The following is a 22778-nucleotide window of genomic DNA, read 5'->3' as shown; positions in this document are numbered from 1 at the left end:
ATTATAGGAGAATGTTATAATTATTATTGAATGAATTAAAATGGAACTCTATGCAAATAAATAGAAATTGTATTATAGAAACTCTACAGGAGTAGGTAATGATCTTTAGTCAAGAATGGAATATACTTTTTCTCTAAAGCAATCTAGAGTTACCTGAATGTAGATATCGAATACACGCCTCCCTAGACTCTTCCAAGTTTGAGAGCTTCTATAATCAAAACCAGTTTCCGCAAAAAACAAGCTTACATTATAAAGACCATTATCAAGACCTAGGCCATAGTATCTAAGTGATCCTGGGGACATCCTTGAAGTCTGGTAAAGTTCTGGGGTGCTAGTTGCAATGACTTGTGCCAAAGTGATTTCAACATAACTTTGATTATTTCTCTCAGCAAACCTCCCCACGTTGCTGACTGCCCATTTTTCTGTATCAGTAACATGATACCATGCTGGACCAAAGGATGATGCATCTTCAGCCTCGTACACTATACCCTCAGCAGGCATCTCTCGGCCACCACACTTGATTGAGAAGTTTGCATCTGTAGAATCATTATGATTGCCCTCATCATGATAGATAATTAAAACTTCAAAATAAAACATACTTGCAAAGTTGGTAAAATTTCTGGCTTTCCCAGCAAAGTTCATGCATACTTGCAGAGCTATTTTCCATAACTTGATATTGAATTAAATCATTAAGTAATTAAAGAAACAACTCATGACAAACTACCCACTTCTGCAATAGTAATGTTAGGTTTTGTAAAAATTCAGCCATTCAAAGGATAAAGGGAAACTTTTAAAGAGGGAAGGGATAAGTTAGATTACTCTTTTTTTTTTTCTTCAAAAACATGAACATAATTTTTTTATCTTATAATTGAAATACTATTAATTGTTCATATGTTATTTGGCTCCACAACATTCAAAAAAAATTTGGAAGATATCCAATTCTATGCTTTGTAGATTATTTTGATTAGTAGGATCCATATATGATCCCACCATCATATGTGAAAATGTTGGGGCCTAATCAATCATGAAAGTCTGTGCCTTGTCATATCCCATAACAAAGTATAAGAAAGAAATAACTTACAAAGTGGAGAATTCCTATTGCATGGGAAATTTCTTTGGAGGCAATTCAGTCTTGGAAAAACACTGCAAACACAGGGAATAACTACTGCTTATCCAAATTAAAAAATTTCTTGAAGGAATTCATTCAACTAAAGATGTGAAATTGGTAATCACATTCCTTCTCATGCATACTTTTGGACTTGTCTGTTAAAAAAGGGTGAGAGGAACCACTACTCACCTTATGTTTGATCTGTCAAATATGAAGTTGTTTGCCACCAAATTCCTGCATAATTTTATCCAATGATCATTTATCCCTATCACTCCTGATATTTATTAGAGGTGATACATAGGATAATAAATTAAAACATTGGTACAGAATAAATTCACAAACAAGCTGTTGGCTCTTGAAGTCAGCCTGTTAAAAAATCAGTAATTAACATCCACCAAGTAATAGTGAAGGGTGTATTTAGGTTCTCATAAAGCAAGGAAAAAGGGTTAACCAAGTAATAGAAGAGGCATAAAGATATATGGGCCTTTGACATGACCTCAAAAAAAAAAAGAATTATGGAGGACTGGCTATACCTAATATGGTTTCCACCATGCATGTTAATCTAGTTAACATGATGTTTCTTTAATTCTTTTTTCTTTTTTCTTTTAAAGGTGCAATAGAAGTTTTTTTTCCCCCTTTTTTCCTTGAAGTATTTAATCGTGAGTTCCAGAAGCTAGTATAGATAGACACCTATAGAATGAAAGAAGTCAACTTCAAGTTTCAATAGTAATTATGTTATTTCTAACCAGTATTTATTAATCTTCTTTAGATTACTAAGGTTGGAATAAATTAATTGATTCATCAGTTACATTCATGTGGCATCAACTTTATATATACTTCTAAAAAATATAAAAAATTTCAGTTAGGTTCATGTCAATAACACCTGGTGTTCAAATCTAGGTGTCAAATTTAGAAAAAGAGATGAAAGAAACGAGTACTATTACTTGAGAGACATACAGTTGTAAGTTTGAGGATGCTGTTATCCATGAGGGAAATATTCCAGATAGCTGATTGTAGGACAAATCTCTGCACTCAAAGGAGTGTGGAAAGCGTTGAGCAAACAGATTATGCAGAAAAAAATATTCAGAATAAGAAATCCACAGAACAACTAGAATGCTTTATCAGTTGGTCACTTGCCAAATGCAAAACTTTCTGATTTGGACACTTTAAAGCATGACATTTAGAAGACACCAAAAAAATTAAAAAAGGCTTCTTCTTTTCTTTTCTTTTCTTTTTTTCCTGTCCCTTGAGCAATTTAATTTAAGAAAGATTTCTTATGCAAACTTGAAATGACAATAACTGCAAGTAATTAATTATTTTTTCAGGTATATTTTACATATTTTGTGTTTAGTTAGGCAAGGAAAGGAAAGAAGGTAATTAATTAAACAAAACTAAAACCAAAGACAAAACGCAATAATTAGTATTGAAATAACAAAAACCACCTCCATCACTCAACTCAGAATGTGAGGCATCCTTTCCCCAATTATATTGTCCAAACAATTCCCAGCTGAATGGGAAAGCCAAATGCAAATTCTGTCATATCTTAGATATCTTTCATGCTCCTCTCATCTATGCTTCTGTGCCTGCACCATTCTGAAGCAAAAAATACCCTTACGACAGTCCATAGCATTAACCATGTCCCTTCACCTATCACTCGCAACTTCAGCCTATATGAAAGGTTATATGGCTCACCTCCTTGACTACGGTCATCTTTGCATCTTTGGCTTTCTTTTATGTTGTCCTTCAATCTCATGAACGCACAAAACTTGAGTGCCTCATTCAAGATTTGATTGCTTCCTAGGATATGGTATAGAACACAAAGGCTACAGGTGCTATGATTTTCTATCCAACCTATGTCCAACATTCATATTCCTTACTTTGCACCATTCCCTAGTGATCCACTTCTTACACTACTCTGTACCTCTTAATCAGATTCTGACCTCTTCCCTAAGCAACCACAAGTTGAATCTTCCCCTGTTGATACAGTTTATTCAGCTCCACCTCTGTCCCATGATTCTACACCATATGAGGTATCCAAGAGCACATCACCTCCAGCACTATGTGGCTCTGCTCAAGGAAGTCAGTTTCCATCTAATCTTTGGGATTTGCATTGCTTTCATGCATTAGCTACCTTGTATGAGTCTCACTCCCATTGTAAGGCTTGAACTGATTTGTTTTGGCAAAAAATTATGACAGAGGAACTTGATGCACTGTCTATGAATCAAACATGAGAATGGTTGACTTGCCTCCAAGGAAGTTTGCAGGTTGGATGCAAGTAGATTTATAAGATCAAGACTCAAATTGATGTCTCTATTGAAAGCTATAAAGCTCAACTTGTGACAAAGGACTTTTCTCATAGTATGGAATTGATTATAAAGAAACATTGGCACGAGTTGCAAATTGAGTGAGAGAGGGAGAGAGAAGATTGAGTGGTGCCCTTTTAAAAAAAATGTTCACCATGTCCTCCTCTGTGTCCTAATCATGTCAAAGAAAATCCTTTTGATACACCACAGACATGCATGCAAGTATGTCCCTAGTATGCCTATATCAAACAGGTGTCCAACACGAACAAGTTGGCAATTTTTTTTGTGTCAATATTTCTTAGGTTTTGAAGCATGCCATATAATACTGTTCCACATCATGAAAAACTGAAATTAGTTTTTGGATTACAATTATACACAGATTTGTTTGAAACGTAAAAATACATAGACAGAAAGAGATTCCTTTGAACTGTAAAAATGAATAATGTTAAAGAATACTAAAGTACACACAGATTTGCTTGAAATGTAAAAACACACATACCCAAGAGATTCACTTCAAACATTTAAATACTAAATAAATAAAAGGAGAGAGAGAGTAATGTTAAAGCTGCTAAGAGCTTGTTTTGTTGGCTTGATTCTGTGCCAAATTTGAGTGTAATTTCTGCTCAATTTTCAGGTAATTTGTGGGGATATTTTTGTAATTGGGTAGAATTACTTGAGCCACCTGGTCACTATTGCTGAAGTAGGACTCGTGGCAGTAAAAGAAGCTGCCTTTGTTTGCAACTCGCGACCAACCGGTGCCCGTGAGTTAGCCGAGGACATAACTATTGTTACAGTCTTATCCCTTGGCCAGTTCACTCACAATATGTATATATCTTTCTCCTACAAAAATAACTTAGAAAGATAGAGAGCAACTTTCAGATTTCCTATTAGAGAGAGATAACCAATTTCATTGTTTGAGCCAAACACATATCTTATTCGTCTCTTCTCCTTCCTTCTCATCATTTCCTATCCAAGAGAGAAGATTTTAACCATTACTACCTACACCTTATCTAAGTGTTAGAGAGTTGACTAGTGCTGGAAACTACACCTTATCTAAGTGTTAGAGAGTTGACTAGTGCTGGAAACTAGTTGGAGTAACATCAAAATCCAAGAGGTCTTGGTGACTTACTGATACTAGTTGGAGAAAGGACGTGATAAAGTCAGTTGCTACTTGAAACTTGGAGAGCTCAAGTACTAGGGGAGGTTTAGGCTTGGAGGGTCTTTATGCAAATTAGTACTGCAGTTATTCACTAGTGGAGAATTGGTGGTGATGCCATGGAGAGGTTTTTCACCAGGGGGCTCTGGTTTCCTCTTCGTAAACACTTCTTGGTGTTTGTGTGTAGTTTGCTTGTTTATTATTTCGCACTTTATATTGCTTTTGAATATGTATCCAATGGAAATTGGTTAATCACTTATTGGGATGAATTGTTAGATAGGATTAAAAGAGGTTAAGCTGAAAAATTGGTTTATTTAGGTAAACATTTGCCTAGGTTGTTAGGTATTATCTTTCAAAATCACATTGACAGACTTAAAAGCTAAATATTAAGAGTTTATAATGACAATATTATATGTTCATTGGAACCTATGATTATGAATAATGTTAAAGGTTACTGAAAGGGGAAACATTATTAATAGATTAAGAAGACATATTATTATGTTATGAGAACTTACATAGTCAAAAGTACTTCGCTCTTTAGGCTAGGAAGAGTTCCAGAGAGACTATTGTTTCCAAGAAACCTAACCATTTTGATATAGTGTAAGAGAAAGTAAAAGATACATATATATATATATATATATATAAAAGAGGGGGGAGAGGGGCCATTATGGATAAAACAGAAGTGCACAATGACAACAAAAGAGGGCATAAATCAATATCTCCAAGCAATGGGGGCAAAGTGCTCAGCCCTGGCTTAGGTGGTAAAGGGACAGGTTGGGTGGAGGTCCTAAATTGGTATATTTGAATCCTTCTGTTGCAAGAAGAAAGGAAAAACAAGAAGGCAAAGGCATACTTACAAGACGTTAAGCGAACTCATACTGAACAAAACACTTGGTATTTCACCTGTTAGGTTGTTGAAACTCAAATCCCTGCAATATCAAGGAAAAAATTGAGATAAACAAATGGAACAGAGGGAAGTCTTTTATCAATCAGCATTTAAGGTTGAACTGTCCATTGGAACTTACAGTGACTGTAAACTTTTGTATTCTCCAATATCAGATGGAATACTTCCAGTTATCAATGCATTTCTTAGAACTCTATGGGAGAAAATAACATTGGATAATTAGTGCATAGGTGAATGAGTTTAGATTGTATATCTGGTAAAAATAAATGTTGGATAGGTATATGAATGAATGGCGGGGGTATTTTAACTTACAAGTCAGTCAAGGACGTCAAATTTTTAATAAAATCGAAGGAGGAGCTCACATTGTATATATCACTGATTCGCCTACACATGTATACACAAACATTATGAGACTAGTCTTGCTGAGAGAAAGAGAGAGAGAGAGAGAGAGATATTACAATAATTTGAGAAATATATACTCACAAACTTGTCAACATAATCAAGTTAGAAAAAGTGGATGGTATTGGACCTTCAAAAGAATTTCCTTCAAATCTCCTACAAAAACATTTAACCAGCTTATCAACAGTAGTATTATAGTAGCCATACTTCATTGCTTTGGAAAAAAGCATAAAAATCTGGAGATAAATGCAACTTATTATACACAAAAAATACATTTGAAGATGAAACCAGAAACTTTGATGGCTTACAGAGATGTTAGCTTTGTCCAGTTTCCAATAAAGTCCGGTATCCTTCCAGTGAAAGGACTGTCTGATGCCCCCCTGAAACGCAAACATATCTATAGTAAGCTGTGCCCATGATAAATCTTTTCATCTACATGAGTAAAATTAAATAAATAACAGTGCTGTGCTCTTAACATGACTCGCAAGTTTTGAAGGTTGGCAAATGTCGAAGGAATTTCACCACCCAATCCACAACTGTTTATGAATCTGCAAAATTGACAAGCCAATATGATTTAGAAATTTCTATTTGACACACTCATGCTCATGGTTAAACTGAAATAAAAGAATGTTAGAACTTACAATCCCTCAAGTTTGACCAAATTACCCAATTCTGGAGGAAGAGTTCCTGAGAAATTATTTATACCAAAAGACCTGCATGATATACATCCGGAGAATCTATATGTCAAAGAAATCATTGAAATTTATATGGTGTAAGTTTTTCTGTCAGCAATCAGTTTCAAAACTGTATTCTTTGACTGTTATAAATGCAAATCCTGACTAACATTCAAGAGCTTTCATCAATCTGGTAGTAAAAATGACACTTATTTTAAGGCAATGTTAGATGAAATGAGCCATATAAAAATTTCGCATTTTGTCATTGCATCAGGTTTGTAAATCATCAAAAATAGTTAAATGATATTACGAATGGTACGATTTAGAATTTATATAAATAGTTAGAATATGAGTTATCACCACCATTTAAGAGGCTTTGTTACTTCTGTGGTAATGTTAGATAGAATGAGCCTTAAAAAATTTTATTATCAGATTGGCATTTATGAATGCTTCGTATATTGTTAATGTTTCCAATGAAATAACTTAGATAAAATCAAATATAGTCCTAGTTAGGTTTCTTTTTATGCTCCTTTTCCTTTCTATTATATTGTGTGCAAGCTTTTAGAATGCATCTTCATTCCACAGAATTCAGAAAAGCAATTAACTTCAATCATAATAAGGGCCACAATACTACTTCAGGGCATGACCCTGACTGTTGCACTTACAAGACAAAACTTTTGATTGATACTTTCTTTTCACAGAATAATTAATGTTTCACTGTAGGGTGTTTTCATGTCTTACAGCAACTTTAGCTGCTTCAGGTTTCCAAGCTCCTTTGGGATGGTCCCAGAGAAAGCATTGTGGGCAATTGACCTGAACAGTTAAAAAACAATAAATCTAGAAATCAATAACCAATTATTCTCAGCAATTATTGTTTAATATTTACACAGCAGTAGTGATCAAATATTTCCATAAAATAACTTGAATTATAGGGAAGTATCAAATAATATAATTTAGCAAAATGAAATTGCCAAAATGAACAAACAGTAAACAGAATACAACTAGAAAGGACACAGATTAAATATTTCCATAAAATAACTTGAATTATAGGGAAGTATCAAATAATATAATTTAGCAAAATGAAATTGCCAAAATGAACAAACAGTAAACAGAATACAACTAGAAAGGACACAGATTTTGGTACGTAAAAAATGTCCAAGACAGCATATGCTGCTGGTTCAATGTGTAACTGTCTAAGGCAGAAATAGAAGTGCTAGGGCATGAAAATTTTATTACATGTAAGATTTCACCTTTATGAAGCGAGGAGTAACAGAAGACTTGAGGAGCCTTGATAATTAATTGAATATCAAGGAATGTTAGGCATGCACTATGCATGTTCCTGTGCTGCTTGCTTTGTGGAAATTCATATTACTTTAAATTTTTTGTTGAGAAAATTTATATTACTTGAAATTTTTTGTTGAAAAAATTTATATCACTTGAAATTTATTTAATACGGAGTCTTTCTCTCTATGCACCCTTTTCATTATGCAGAAGGCCCCTGAAATTAAAAATTAGATAAGAACTAGTTCACCTCTAACAACTATATTATATAAAAAAAAATTAAAAATGGCAGAGGCCTTTCATTTCATCCCCTCTCCATCCACATATACATGATGGGTACTTGCATTCATCCACATGAGAGAAACAAAGGTTCTACCAAACCAAAATGAATCATAGTCAGTTTATATTGCACTTAGTAAGTTGGATGTGTTTACATGTTTTTACTGAATATAAATGCAATTTAACATGAACCTACTGTGATAGATGACGAGCATAAAGTTACACATTTGCAAGTTCGGTGACAATGTGTATAGACAGAAAAGCTTTGCTACAATGTTTGAACCATATATATCCCTTCTTTCAATACTTACAATGTCTGCAATGCAGATAAATTTCCAACAAAGGCTGGCAAGGGGCCCGTGAAGTGATTTTGATCAATCTTCCTACAGATGTAGAAAAAAAAATTATCAACTCTATATCTGAATCTTTCATTCAAATGGAATTTTTTTAACAATCTTCGACAGCCAATAATTTTATTTATAATTTTTACTTTTTCTTAAAAATAAAAATTGAGTTAATAATTATAAATCAAACACAGAGAGTGAGGAAATTCATACAAGAAGGTAAGATATTTCAAAGCCACAATTTCTTTTGGAATCACTCCACGTTTGTCCATAGCATACACTCTCCTGAAAAAATATATGAACAGTTAGCCTGCAATAAGTAAAGAAAATGATCTCTATTCAAATGGATATGTTAAGGTTAGCATGTGATAGACTAACACTTATTCCAAAAGCTTAAATTGATTTGAAAAATGGTTAATTTAATCAATTGATCATTATCCTAACAAACCCATCATGTGCCAAGATTTGTGGCTCAATAGCATGTCTCTCACGAATAGAACTTGGGTTCAAATCCCCCCTCTCCTACTTGTTATATGGGCCCAAACTTGCCCTCAATAAATGGGATCCAACACATTAAATAAGTTTTAAATAAGAGGTAGAGTGAAATAGGACTCAAATTCAAGATCATCTACTTAGTTGCAAAAGTTTAAAATGGTGGCAAAATGTGAATTCAAGAAGAAATGGGGAATGGAAGTATAGCACTATGTAGCTATTTGGAGACATGTCTCCACTCCAATGTCAAGTGAGAATCTTTTTGAGGTGTAACATTGTTGAATGGACTATGCCACACCCAAACAAATCGTTTTTCTTTCTTTTATTTGCTTTATGACAGTAGGCATCTTTATCGCCTCTCTAATATAATTCAATAGGTTTTAGCTTTCCAAGAACATAAATCGTAGTGATATTTCTCAAGGGGTCAACATGGAAAGAGGGCCACTAAGGAGACAATTTACTCTACAATTTACTATCAAAGTTTGAGTAAATCCTAGTTCTGTTTTTTGCTAAGGAGTAAATATTAATTCCTAACTACCCATACATGTGAATCTCAAATAGAAATGGAGTCCATTGGTTGTACTTGTACTTTGTAACAAATAACGGTTAACTGTCCATGAATGGAAGTTAGGATACAAGGAAAAGCCACAAGAAGGTAAGATGTTTTAAACTATTAACTATAGCCACGTGTCCGCATTGTATTGGTGATAGACTCAAACCTTAGGACACAGCTTCTGATGTGAACAGTAGTCACATGTCCAAAACTTGCCTCATGTCCACGGCGTATCACATCCAATGTAGTATTGGACTCAAGCCTTACCCATTATATAATTCCAAAATCTCCCATCTCAATTTTATTGTTGATTAAAGGTCTGTTTGGATGCCGCTTATTTTGCTAAAACTGAAAACTTATTGCTGAAAGTACCGTAAATAAAGGTAAAATTTAATTAAAATAGTACAGTAGAGGCCATGAATAGTACCAAAAAGTATAGTGGGGCTCATGAATAGTAGTAAAAATAAGTTGAATAGTGAAATAATTCTTATTTATAATCTCTATCCAAATGAAGGCTAAGGCTGGGTTTAGATTCCTCTAAAAATGTGCGTCTGCGTTTTTTCTGTGGGTCTTGTGTACTGTTCATGAATAGTAATAAAAATAAGTTGAATAGTGAAATAATTCTTATTTATAATCTGTATCCAAATGGAGGCTAAGGCTGGGTTTGGATTCCATTGAAAATGTGCGTCTGCATTTTTTCTATGGGTCTCGTGCACTGTTCATGGGACCCACAAGCACACATTTCAACAAATTTTTCTTTAAAACTGAGTCTCACAGCACTATTTACACATTTAAAAATTATTTTGTTAAAGAGTTTTTAATTTTCAGCAATAAACGGTATCCAAAAAGACCTTAATATATAAATTTAACAATTTTAATGCGGTACCAAGGCTAGAGTGAATATTAAAATTTGGGAATAGTTTAATGAATGGAAATTGGTGATCAACATTAAAATGCTATTTATTCTCTTTGTATGTCATACTATGAGAGAGAGTGAGAGGGCATACAATTGTGTGATATGGCAGATGGTACCACCGCCGTAGCTACAGTCACATGTGATAGCTGGGTTATTCATTGGGTCCTCAAAATCAGTTCCATTTACGGCAGCTCCGCTGCATGGCTCTCCACTTATGTTCCACAATGCTGCCGCTTGTGTATCCCATTGTCGGAATATTGAGTTCAATGCCTTCACTGTCTCACGATGGCACAAAATCACAACACTCTCACTTAAATAACATGACCAAAATATGTTAACGAAAAGGGAAAAACTAGTGCACACAATATGTTTTACACACTGCAAATATACACTGAAAAGTTGAAAACATTTTGAGGGTATTTGGGCAATGTGTATTTGCGCACTCTATGTATAAGAAACATTGGCCAATAAAGAGAAAAAAAACTAACAAAAATGGTACGAGTACCACTAAATCCATAATTGCGGTGAGTTGTGAGTGGCGTACAAGTTGTAAGTTTTACTAATTAGTAACTGGTATATAAAATTTACAAACTAATGTAACAATGAATACGATTGATAGTCATGTAATAAATGAATATTTGAATTTTTTTAAGTGTTTGGTGACACATCAATTTATATACTAAATTTATTTTAGTATCCTAATTCCTAACAACATTTTTTCTTGCAGCTAAACCTTACCAAATCCAGTACATATGACCAAGGCCCATTATATATTTATATATATCCCAAGATCTATTTTTGATAAATCTAAAGGCTAAAGTATATTGAACGCCATACATTTCAACAACAAAAATAAATTAATGAAACGCTTTAAAAGCCTAATATTACTTAAAGTTTAAGTGATAATCTAGTAATAATAGTATATATAAAAGGCTAAACCCAGTAAGATTGGAGTATGATATTATTGTATTTAATTTAAACACATATTATACAATGTAAAATATAGTACATTTGGTCACATACAATAATTGCAAAATTAATAGGTAAAGAATAGTCTGATACTCGTTCATAGCTGTAAAGATTGATCTTTCTCCCATTTTTAATTAAGAAAATATTTTTTGATTCATGATTTCGTGTAAATTGATCATTATGGTGCCAGATAAAATGATTATGAGTTGAAACGAGCTCCACTAAAAATTATCTAAAAGTAGCACATTTTTAGATATAAGTTTCTTCTCTCAAAAAAAGATATAAGTTTCAAACACGCAATAAGGCTTAAAAAAAAAAAAAAAAAAAAAAAAAAAAAACCACGCAATATATATTTTTAATATAATTAGCAACTAAATCAATATAAGAATTTGTGACGTTTAAAGCTAATTCTATGAAAAAGTATGTCCATATGCGCAAGAACCAGCACCAAGCTGGGCGGGTCAAACCAAACCCGTTTTATTTTCCATAAATGCATGCAATTGGAACGAGAGAACAATTTGATTAGGCTTATTTTGTTTATTTGGTTGCGGTGCAATTTTTTACTTTTTAAAGGGAAAATTATATTTTTATATAACTTATTTTTAAATAAAAATAATTAATAAAAATAAACTATACCAACTATAGATAGGAAGATGATTCATACTCCTTTCGTCCTAATTTGTTTGTCCTGTTTAAAAAGTCAAACTTTTTAAGAAAACATCATTTATTGTCTTGTCTACTTTTTAAAAATGTATAAGTTTCTAAAACTACCCTTAAATAAATTTATCAAAAAATTAAATTATAAATAAAATAGGAGTATAATAGGAACATTAGTAAGTTAATGATTTTTATTTTTAGAAACAGGACAATATTTTGGGACATCCCAAAATTGAATAGAGGACAAACAAAGTGGGACGAAAGGAGTATTTGTTAACGATTGTATTAAGGATACAGATGAAGGAGTATTAATTTGATAATTAATATGTATTAAGTGATATTTAAAAACAATGCATACATATCAAGATAAACACCTCAAAAAAAAAAAAATCAAGATAAACACATAAAAAGTTAAAAACTACAATAAATTTATGCTTGTAAATCAATAAAAAAGATTTTGCAATTTTTTTTTTTAAATAGGCAATATAACTCATAAATCTTCACTATCAAAATGTTAAAGGAAATTACTTTATTCTTTTTGATAAAAGGAAGTTACTTTATTCTCAATTGAAAAATAGGAGCCACTTTAATTTGTTAAGTCTTAAAAAAAAAAAGCCCACTTAATACTATGAAATGTTAAGGACGTTTGACTAATATGCCGCCTTTGATAAAAAAATTAGATATGTACTAGTAGAATTCCAATGTGATGCAATAGAGAAAGCCTCGTCAATGCATTAAAAGATTTTTCAAATAATCAACATTTCAGTTGACGAATTGACTAGGGTAAATAAATAACAAAAACCCTCTATGAAGTGAGGTTTCATATTTTCAATTGCTTGCCATCTCCCCTGTCCTTTTATATACATAGTATTTTATATCTCGAAACAAGTATTGTCCGTAGTGAGAGAAGAATTTATAAATCTTATAAAATGTGTTAAAATACTTAAAATCTTGTAACATTTCATTTAGTGCATAACTTTTTCAGTAACTGTGATTTTTGTAGTGCCAATAATTTTTTTCCCTATGATTAGATTTCATACACTTTTTCCTCCAAAACTCATAGTAATAAACTTCTTTCTAATTTAAATAAAATTAATAAACATTGTTTTGGTAAATTAATTAAGTCATAACTTATAATTGTCATCTATTTAATATTATACAGTGTATCTCTCTTCCTTTGTTTCCCTCAAATGTCATGGCCTAGGAGAGGATTAAATTAATAATTTTTTTTTTTTTTGGGGGGAAAAAAGATAAGAAAAGCAAAATGTTGTATATATGCAATTAAAGTGACAACTATATTTCTATCTTTAAATCAAAATAAAAAAAATGATAGATATACAATTAGATTAGGCTGTAGTATAATTCTATCTCAAATTAAAAAAAATAAAAAATAAAAATAAAATTTTAAGTGACAATAGATTATCATGTTTATCATTTATCCAGTTCGCCAAAATATATCAATTTAGTTAAAAACTGAGAATTATAATTTACTCAAAAATTTAAGACCCTCAGGCCTTCTCTATCACTCGATCTTGTACATCTCATGACATGATATGAAATAAAATACAAAAAAACATAGATTTAGAAAGTATAATGTAATTCATGTGTTTGAATGAACTTATTTATCAGTTTATCGGTGTAAAAGTAATTGTGTGTTCAAATGAAATGAACAATTTATTACAACATACACACACATAAAAATGGACAGATTTGGCTTGCCAACGTTAAAATTAAACCCCATGTGATGAGCTTTACTGCAATTTCATTTTGAACCAACTCTATACAGATTTGGTTTATTACAATTTATATATACAGATTTAAGAGGTTTATATCAGAACGTTGAAATGAAATGAAATGAACAATTTATTACAACATATACAGAGAGAGAGAGAGAGAGAGAGAGAGAGAGAGAGAGAGAGGGAGAGAGAGTATAGTACCTTCAAATGGATCTGTGGTAGCAGTTTGAGCTTTTGAAATGTCAAACGATACTAGAAAGAAGAACAAGAGACAGTAGCCATAAGCAAATATTGAAGAAGATGGTGGCTTCAGTACCTTCATATTCATCTTCATCGCGTCCTATTTTACATGTAAACTGAAATATTAATTTGTTAAAATGGGTCATGTTAACGTGTGGTGTTCTTATGACAATTGTATATGAATCATTTTAGGAAACTTTGGATACAACTTTTACAAGAAACAGTAAGAAATTATCAAAACATTAATTGCCTTGTTTTTCCTTTACCATAAAAATTTTCCTAAAGTCACAAGTTGCATCACCAAGGCCCAAATGTTAACGTGGCAGAATTTTCTAGGATTCACCTAATAATAATTGAACAATACCAGCACAAACGCGTGGCCACACATCGCCTAAGATTCAATTTTCAGCCCAAGCTAAATATATTCGTCATTACTGTGCAGATGAGTTTGAAAACTATCTTAAATTTCATGTTCCAAATACAGTCCCCTCATGAGTTTTTATGGAACAATCAATTTTTTGTTTTCTAATGGAGGTGGCAGTACTGTGGTAGCTAATTAAGATCCATGTAGGCATGTAGCTCAACTAGCATTTCTTGTTTCTTTTAGGGTTTAAAAATTCTCATACTCTTGGTTATTAATTTATTAAAAAAAAAAAAAAAAAACCAAAAAACCAAAAAAACAAGGTCGGTCAAATTAGGGAACCCCCAAAACTAAAATATATCTAGTCCCTACTCCCCAGTCCCCACCACCTTTGAAGACAAATGCCACTTTTATTTTCATGGCCAAAATCATTGGGTGGTTATAGCATGGTTTTAAAAATTCAAACGGTCAAAAATTTAGAAAAATTGATCTGGTTCCCGGTTGAATCAGTGATTTTTGCAGTTGAACTACTAGTTTTCTCAGTTTTTACTAGATTGGTTTTGTGTTCAGTTCACATTTGAACTTTCTAGTCCAATCCGGATTTTAAAACCATGATTCATAGTACTCTGCTAAAATATCTAAGAGGACCAATGTGTGCATTTCCCAAGTCCCAATCATACTTTTGTTCTCGTGTGAATTGTGTACATGCCTCAAAAAGTCCAAAACGCAATAGTGGGAATGTCAGCACTACACGTCTTGGTGCAGTCAATATGGTCCATATGGATACCATATATAATTTGATAGTTAGAAGGATACCAAATATTTCTTAGGGAAATACCAAGAAATACCAACCAATTTTAGTTATAAGGTTCTTAGCTAGATACTAAGTTACCAACCACGTAGCCAAAAGGCCACAAAAGGTGAGTTTAGCATCAGTTTTTAACTTCTATGTATAACGTTTTGAAACTTCACTTTTTTTCAAATTTTCAATGTACAAATATACTTTAACACACTTTCAACAAATTGTTTTTAGCAAAATGCAAGATAAGCTGTTTCTAAATAGAAGTGGAATTTAATTATCATGTTATGGAATTGGACCACTTTTCCATAAATAGATTTTAAATCAATATCCCATGTTGTTGAACTTCAAAATCATCAAAAATTAATAACGGGATGGGTCAGATGTTCAATTCGATGATAAGAGATTTTATTAGTTGAGATAGCTAAAACTTACATATACTATTTTCTTTTAATAAATGAAACAATAACATAAGAAATAAAATTTAGATGAGGTAGAGATATAAAAACTCAATAAGGTGGAAAAAAAAAATCAAGGCAAGTCCAATTAATCAGAAATAGTAATTGACATATATATCACAATGACAAATTAGACATCCAAGACCAGGAAAATTATTAGGTATTCCTGAAGTACCATAAATGCGTAGTCCTCCTCTCATATAAATGGTGGGTCCTATTATGAATTTAATTAATAGGACCCGTTATTCATGTGAGAGGAGGGAGTACACAATAATTATCCTCTAGACCAATATTTGTCAAAAGTTTGCACAAAATTAGAAAAAAAATCCATTAAATGTCAACTTCCAATAAATGTTGTATTTAAGTGTTCAACATTTTCTCATTTTTTAAGATTTTTTTAAATTAAAAATACAATTCACTACAAAAAAACGCGGTTATAGGGGGTGGAAAAACGCAGCTATAGGGGGACCTGTAGCCGCGTTTTTTAAACGCGGCTACAGGCCATCTTCGGGCTGCATTTAGAAATAAAAACGCGGCTATAGAAATTTTTTTTCCCATTTCTTTTCTTTGCTAAATCACAAATTCCTGCCCAAATTTCATGAAGAAATTAAAAACAAGTTCCCAACAAAAATTAGAGAAAGGAAAATTAAATGGTTCTTTGATGCTCAATTCATATTCAATAAAACAACAAATTGTACCTATCAATATTTACTTTACTGGACTTACAGACCTAATAAGGAGTTTCTTAGAGGACAAAGATGACATAATTGATTTATGCAATGACAAGACCAAGTGGATACTTCAATGATCAAAGCCTTAAAAATTGTAGTAAATTGTGATTCATATAACCCGATTGAACGATAATCAAATTTGTAGTCTATCTAAAGGTGAGAGACTAAGAGCAAATGAGAAGCAACATTACAGTCTTCATAAAATGTGGGTACACAAATTGCCACTCACACACACTCACACATCGAATGAAACATAGAACCATCCTATATTAACCGAGTTGGAAATACACCCAAAAATACTATACACACACACACACACATATATATATATATATATATATATATGTATATATATATATATAATACTCTTAGATTTTATGTTAAGGCTTATCAAAATAGCAATGTTGTGGTAGTTGAGGCAACTTACTTTTTAGGCACGTTGAAAGGCCTTGTCTATGGAAATTGGTCATGGGAGATCATGGGAGACATAAAAGTGAAAGTGAAGCAGAAAGAATATTCATGATTTTTTAACAGACCTGCTTGAGTTTTGCAGAATTGCAAAAGACGAATCTATAAGGTGGGGGTACTTTGCGTGCAGTCATGTGATCAAGCAACTGTCAATGAAAAAATAAAAATGTGCAAATTACAGACTGCCAAGTGGCAATGAAATGCTCGTGACCTTGTTTGTGCCTAAGTTGCAAGGCCAGTGAAGAAGTCAACAAACGCCCACACATTCCCACTTCATGACCAAAACAAAAATGCAGTACAATCTAAAAGATTCCCAGATATGAATGGATGCATCAACACATGGAAAGAAAACATCAAGAAATTAATGTTTTATTCTAGTACCTCAAGAAATTCTTCAACAATCAATGTTAAGCTAAACTTTTAAAGCCTCTAATGTCTAACTAGAACCTCATTCAATGCAAAACCTACGGATATATAGAACAGACTTCCTATTTCAATTTCTAACATAGGAATCAGAAAATGCTGGACCCCACCCCTGCCTAAACAAGCAAAATGATTATAAGCTCAACGTAGAAATTTTCTTTTGACAAAAATTTCCCCTTCTCATCTCTTACAAACAAGACAACAATTTCAAGGTAAAAAATATTCTCTAGACTTCCACAGCCATGGATAGAACTAAAAAAAAAAAGATGTTTGGGGCTCCCTTGAACTAGGGTAATGCCTTTGGCTCAAGGCTAAACTGAAAGGCCAACTCTGCAGTGTGCTTTTACTAGGGAATGATGAATGCCACTTCTTTTCTACCCAGAAAACATTCTTAGATTTATTGCCCCTTCACATGTCATTCTCTGATTCGTCAAAATTAAAGAGCTTTACTTTATAAGAGGATTTGGTTGCAGGGTAGGACATGATATACGATATGAATTGAGAATGAAGACAAAAGGGTATCTGAAATGCCATCTATAATTAGATGCTACAAAATCTATGAGGAATGGCTTTATTGCTTAAAATAACCTAGCATACAGATTAAGAATTGTTTCTCAGTTAAAAAGGTAAAGTTTAGGCTCTCTTACAAGAACCATTAAAATGTTTCACTTTGTTTTAAGGTCAAAACACTAGTTTTCAGTAAATTAGATACAAAGGACATAAGTACCATCATTACAGAAATTACAGCTAGAGTGACTGCGTTTCTTCTTCAATGTTACAAATGATAACATCAATGTATTCAGTACAAAAATTACCATAAAAAAATGTGTTTAATACAAGTCCATAAAGGCTACATTTAAAGATATAATGAGTTTCAGCATTCAAAAGGTCTAATTCCTGGCTATAATCTGTGACTTGAATATTTAGTGTGATGCAAAGAGAATGCACATACCACAGGGATGGGTATTTACCAGAATTATTGACATGTTGAACCATTTGAATATTTCAGTAACTCTTCACAATGTCTGACACTGAAGAATATGTTGCAACAGTCGCACAAATGACACCCAATACAGCTATTGTGGTACTTGAAACAATCTGATTATGTAGGTGAAGAGAAATAGTGTCAAGAAAGGTAGGAAACCAATATACACATAAAAAAAAAAAAAGGAGAAGAGGACATGAATATAGTAAGTAAAGAAAAACATGCAAACATAAATGGCACTAGCTTTTCTGGAAGAGTGCAAGAAAATAGGGGGGAAAAAAAGAATAGTGAAACGTGTTTTGTATATGGATCCCCAATAAGTCTCCTTTATGGTCTTATTGTAAGAACCAGTCTTGCATGGGAAAAATATAAACTAGGAATAACTGGCTCAAAAAATTTTGTTTTAAGAAACGAGGGGGACTTGAAGGGCCAGTTTGACAGATTCTTTGATAAATCTCAGGATTCAGGTCTTACTTATTGCCATTACATTTATTCAGCCTTAAGATCCTCCTAAAACAAATTTTTTTCCTCTGATTTGAAAGACACTTTGCAGGGGGATAATCAATGAATTTAAATTTACATTTGCTATTGAGTCAGTATTCACTGTCCTACCACTTTCATTGTTCAAACAGAACTCACCATCTTATTAAATTAGTTTATTCTAGGTCCACCTAATGGTCTTCTTTTCTTTTCTTTTTTATTTTTAATTTTCCCATCATCCGATTTCACGATGCCATAAAGGAGATATTTTGATGTATCATTTTGGGTTCTACTGTTTACAGCTAGTAATGGGCATATTTTTAAATTTTAAGGAATTAGTCCTATCTGCAATAAAAAGATCCCACAACTATAGTCTTCATATCAGCCGTTATCTAAAGTGACATGGTATTGTGTAGCACCAAATTGCTGTCAGATTCTTCCTCCATATGGATAGAATAATTTTCTTCCAAGATGATTTTGAATAAAGAATATATATATATATATATATATATAGAGAGAGAGAGAGAGAGAGAGAGAGAGAGAGAGTAAAACTCTGCTTACCTGTGTCCTTGTAGCTTTATTCCCCTTGATTTTTAAAAATCATAAAGCTGGCATTATTATTGACTGGATCAAAGACACATCCATCCATTAAAACATGTTATGTAATGTTGGTTGGCATAAATCAGCATTTCAGAAACAATGCAGGCTATACACCACAAACCAAGTGAATTTGTGTTTTGCAAGTGCAGAAATATTTATATCAAACTACAATGGCTTATGAAAATTAATGATCTTTTATGTCATGTTGCCCTCCAGAATCTTTGTTTAATAAAGTCAAACAAAATTCCTTTTCTTTAAGTAAAAGTTTCTTGACAAGAGTTTTGTGAAGAATCATCATTAAAATACTTAGAATGTTATAAAAAAATGATTGTATGGAATTCTCACATGAAATTGATGTGGCCTACAACTATGTATATATTGAACAAAGTGAAAGCTTACCACAATTATACTGAAGAGAGAACCAATTAAAGCCATAACAAGATCTGCAACCATTCAAAAAAAAAAGAAAAAAGAGAGAGACTATTAAGTAATTGAGTTCACTTGATAGCCTAAGAAGTTGTTGAACATGGAAAAGAATGAATCAGAAGTTGCAACTATTTCCACCAAATCCTTACAGGTTACACCTATAAAACGTTTCTAAATTGAAAGTAAGAAAAATTAATTACAAGAAACATATTTAGATGCATGATTATTTTTTTGTTTTGTAAATAAATTAGTCAGCAGGATAAAAAACTGAAAATTGCAATGTCACCAAAGTGGCATTAGTTCAAAAACGACCTGGTAAGAATCAACCCCTAGCTGACCTAATTCAGAATTTGAATTAAATCCAACCTCGATCCTAATCCATTTATACAAATGCCAATCCAATTGCATCAGGGTCAACGAAGGACAAGTTACTTGACACCACATTTGAAGTACATGTAATATAGAACTACTTATATTTAATTGAAAGGATTCTTGTAGGACTGCAGCACATACTTCATAGGTTGTGCAGTACCAACATGGCATCCAATCCAACTAATTTAGCAATAAACAATTCCAAATTACAATCAATGAGATTTAACATACAGAATAACTCCAAGGAACCATAAATCAGCTGTGTTGTTGAAAGGCTGTTCCCGTACCAGTTCCGGAGCCATATACAGTGGAGTGCCTGTATTAGAACACCTTAATTCCTCAAGGATATCATAGCATCTCAATAAAAGTTCACAAAATAGAAAGGTAACCAGAAATTTAATGCACAGATTGGACAAACCTTTTATGGATCTCAAAACAACAGTATTCGTGGACATTGCACGTGCAAACCCAAAATCACAACTGGGGGGCTTTGACTTATAAAATTGTAAAACCACAAACGAGGACAGAATAGTTATAAATAACCCCATAATTGGAAAGGTAAACAATGCCAAATTATAATTACGAATTAAAAACTTCGATTTTGTCAACTATCCTTCCCTTTATGTTAAAAAAAATTATATATATTTTTCAAGGAGAAATTATGAAACATTCATTGTTCACTGAGAAACAATTTAATTAATTATCTTTTTTATTATTTAAAATAGTACTATTCAATTGATTATTTTCAGATTCACATTAATGATTGAGTGCAAATTAAGATAAATGCAACATACCAGCAAAGTTTCCCTTTCTCCATGACACCAGGGACAAGTAATCTGAATAGGCAGCAAAACTGTATCGGTTTTCTTCTTCCTAGCAAAACTGACCGAGCCTACTCCATGATTACAAAGTTCTCCATCAGCCCAATGTGCAAAATGACCCAGATGAGCAAAACCTCACACAAACTCCCAGCCACAAAACTGAACTATCACCCAAGACCTTAGCCACGCCCACAAACGAAAATACAATAAGTAAATAAACACAAACCCAAAACAAATCATTGAAAATACCATGAAAAAAGATGCACAAACAAATCAAACAAAACCCACAAACAAATCAAATGAAACCCAAACAAACCCTCAAAAAAAATCAAATAAAACCAATACAAAAACCTGAAGTTGAGAGAAACAAACTTGAAATTGCCGAGAGAGTGAGGGCAGGGGTTGTGGTGAGTTGCGGCTAGGAAGAGAGACACGGAGAGAAGTGGGTATGGTGGGGTTGGGGTTGTGAGTGTGTGTTTGAATGGGTCGGTGGTGGCCGGTGGAGTGGACATGGAGAAGGGATATGGGTGGCTCAGAGCACGGCGGCGTCGTGGATCGGGAGCTAGGTTGAGAGTGAGCTGAGAGTTTTTTTCAATTTAGAGTTTTTTTCAATTGTGTTGAATTGTGGGGTTTTTTTTTTTTTTTTTTTTTTTATGGGTGACCATATTTCAATTTGATGTAACTTTTCAATTGCGCCAATTTGGTCTCTAACCTTTTAAGACTGTATCAATTTAGTTCTTATTATTATTTTTTGGATGAAAATTGATAACGCATCTAATGGTTAAAATAAAAAATTAGCTTTCGTTGATGTGACAATACGCTATAATTTTATTTTGACCGTTTGACATGTTATCAATTTTCATCCAAAATATAATAATAAGGACTAAATTGACACGACACTAAAAGGTTAGGGACCAAATTGACACAATTGAAAGTTTAATGACTAAATTGAAATATGTTATAAAGGATAAGAACCAAATATGTAGTTTACCCTTTTTTTTATAACCAATTTGATAAAACGCAGCTCTGTACATGTTTAAGCCGCATTTAAGCATGCAGCTCCATACATGTTTTAGCCACGTTAAATAAAATGTAGCTTTATGGGTCCATTTGGATACAACTTATTTTTGCTGAAAATTGAAAATACTGTAACAAAATAATTTTTAAATGTATGAATAATACTGTAGGACCCATTTTTAATGAAAAAATGGCTAAAAAGTAAAGTTTATGGTGCCCGTAAATAGTGCATGGATGCACTATTCATAGGAGAATCGATCAAAAGTTGCAGCTGAAAAGAGAAAAAAAAAAAAAAAGGCGCAATGGCGAAAACGCAGACATGAGAAGTTGGATCCAAACAGATACTATAGATCCGTTTGGATACAACTTATTTTTGTTGAAACTGAAAACTGAAAACACTGTAGCAAAATTATTTTTAAATGTGTAAATAGTACCGTGAGACCCATTTTTAATATTTTTTTTATTTTGTGAACAGTGCTAAACAGTGTATAAACAGTGCTCAACAGTGCTCTTGTCCCCTAAAGCAGTAACGCCTGCAGGAAAAAAAAAAAAAAAAAAAAAAAAAAAAAAAAAAAAAAAAAAAACAAAACACAAAACGTGACTTTCAGCCGAATCCAAACCCACACTATATGTATGTGTTTGGGCTCTACGTCTGCGCGTCCGCGTTTTTCAGTTCACGTTTTCTACCTTTTTTTTTTTTTGGCCCACATTTGTTGACTTTGGGAGACAACATTTACTGTTATGAACAGTGTATGCATTGTTCATGTACTGTGCATACACTGTTCACGTATTAAAAAATATTAAAAATAGGTCCCACGGTACTATT

General features: G+C 32.7%; 1 protein-coding gene and 1 long non-coding RNA gene across 4 annotated transcripts in view; both read right to left on the bottom strand.

Annotated features, from left to right (window-relative positions):
* LOC115991598 (probable LRR receptor-like serine/threonine-protein kinase At1g56130) overlaps window positions 1-22778 on the bottom strand; it is a 65066-nt gene that overhangs the window by 4239 nt on the left and 38049 nt on the right. Inside the window, exons 1-15 of one of the 2 annotated variants that reach the window (XM_031115416.1) lie at window positions 9590-9596; window positions 8416-8487; window positions 7286-7357; window positions 6512-6583; window positions 6347-6418; window positions 6179-6250; window positions 5955-6026; window positions 5784-5855; window positions 5593-5664; window positions 5425-5496; window positions 5083-5148; window positions 2066-2134; window positions 1298-1342; window positions 1082-1143; window positions 154-536 (exon numbers count right to left, since the gene is read on the bottom strand). In XM_031115416.1, the coding sequence (XP_030971276.1) occupies window positions 154-536; window positions 1082-1143; window positions 1298-1342; window positions 2066-2134; window positions 5083-5148; window positions 5425-5496; window positions 5593-5664; window positions 5784-5855; window positions 5955-6026; window positions 6179-6250; window positions 6347-6348 (987 nt within the window). In that variant the 5' untranslated portion in view covers window positions 6349-6418; window positions 6512-6583; window positions 7286-7357; window positions 8416-8487; window positions 9590-9596. Of the gene's footprint in view, window positions 1-153; window positions 537-1081; window positions 1144-1297; window positions 1343-2065; window positions 2135-5082; window positions 5149-5424; window positions 5497-5592; window positions 5665-5783; window positions 5856-5954; window positions 6027-6178; window positions 6251-6346; window positions 6419-6511; window positions 6584-7285; window positions 7358-8415; window positions 8488-9589; window positions 9597-22778 lie in introns of those variants that run through there. The other variant, XM_031115415.1, reaches the window with a different exon arrangement.
* LOC115991604 lies at window positions 17921-21544 on the bottom strand. Of its 2 annotated transcripts, none has more exons than XR_004092244.1 (7): window positions 21287-21544; window positions 20909-21113; window positions 20533-20608; window positions 20346-20430; window positions 19716-19759; window positions 19278-19340; window positions 17921-18349 (listed from the first exon to the last, which is right to left on the bottom strand). It is a non-coding gene; the product is annotated as an uncharacterized LOC115991604 (long non-coding RNA). The 2 variants fall into 2 exon arrangements; XR_004092245.1 differs by having other exon boundaries at window positions 21308-21544.

This window comes from Quercus lobata, chromosome 5, assembly GCF_001633185.2.
Source record: "Quercus lobata isolate SW786 chromosome 5, ValleyOak3.0 Primary Assembly, whole genome shotgun sequence".
Classification (NCBI taxonomy): Eukaryota; Viridiplantae; Streptophyta; class Magnoliopsida; order Fagales; family Fagaceae; genus Quercus; species Quercus lobata.
Note: the sequence above shows the minus strand (reverse complement) of the source record. Positions and strands in the feature narration are given on the sequence as shown.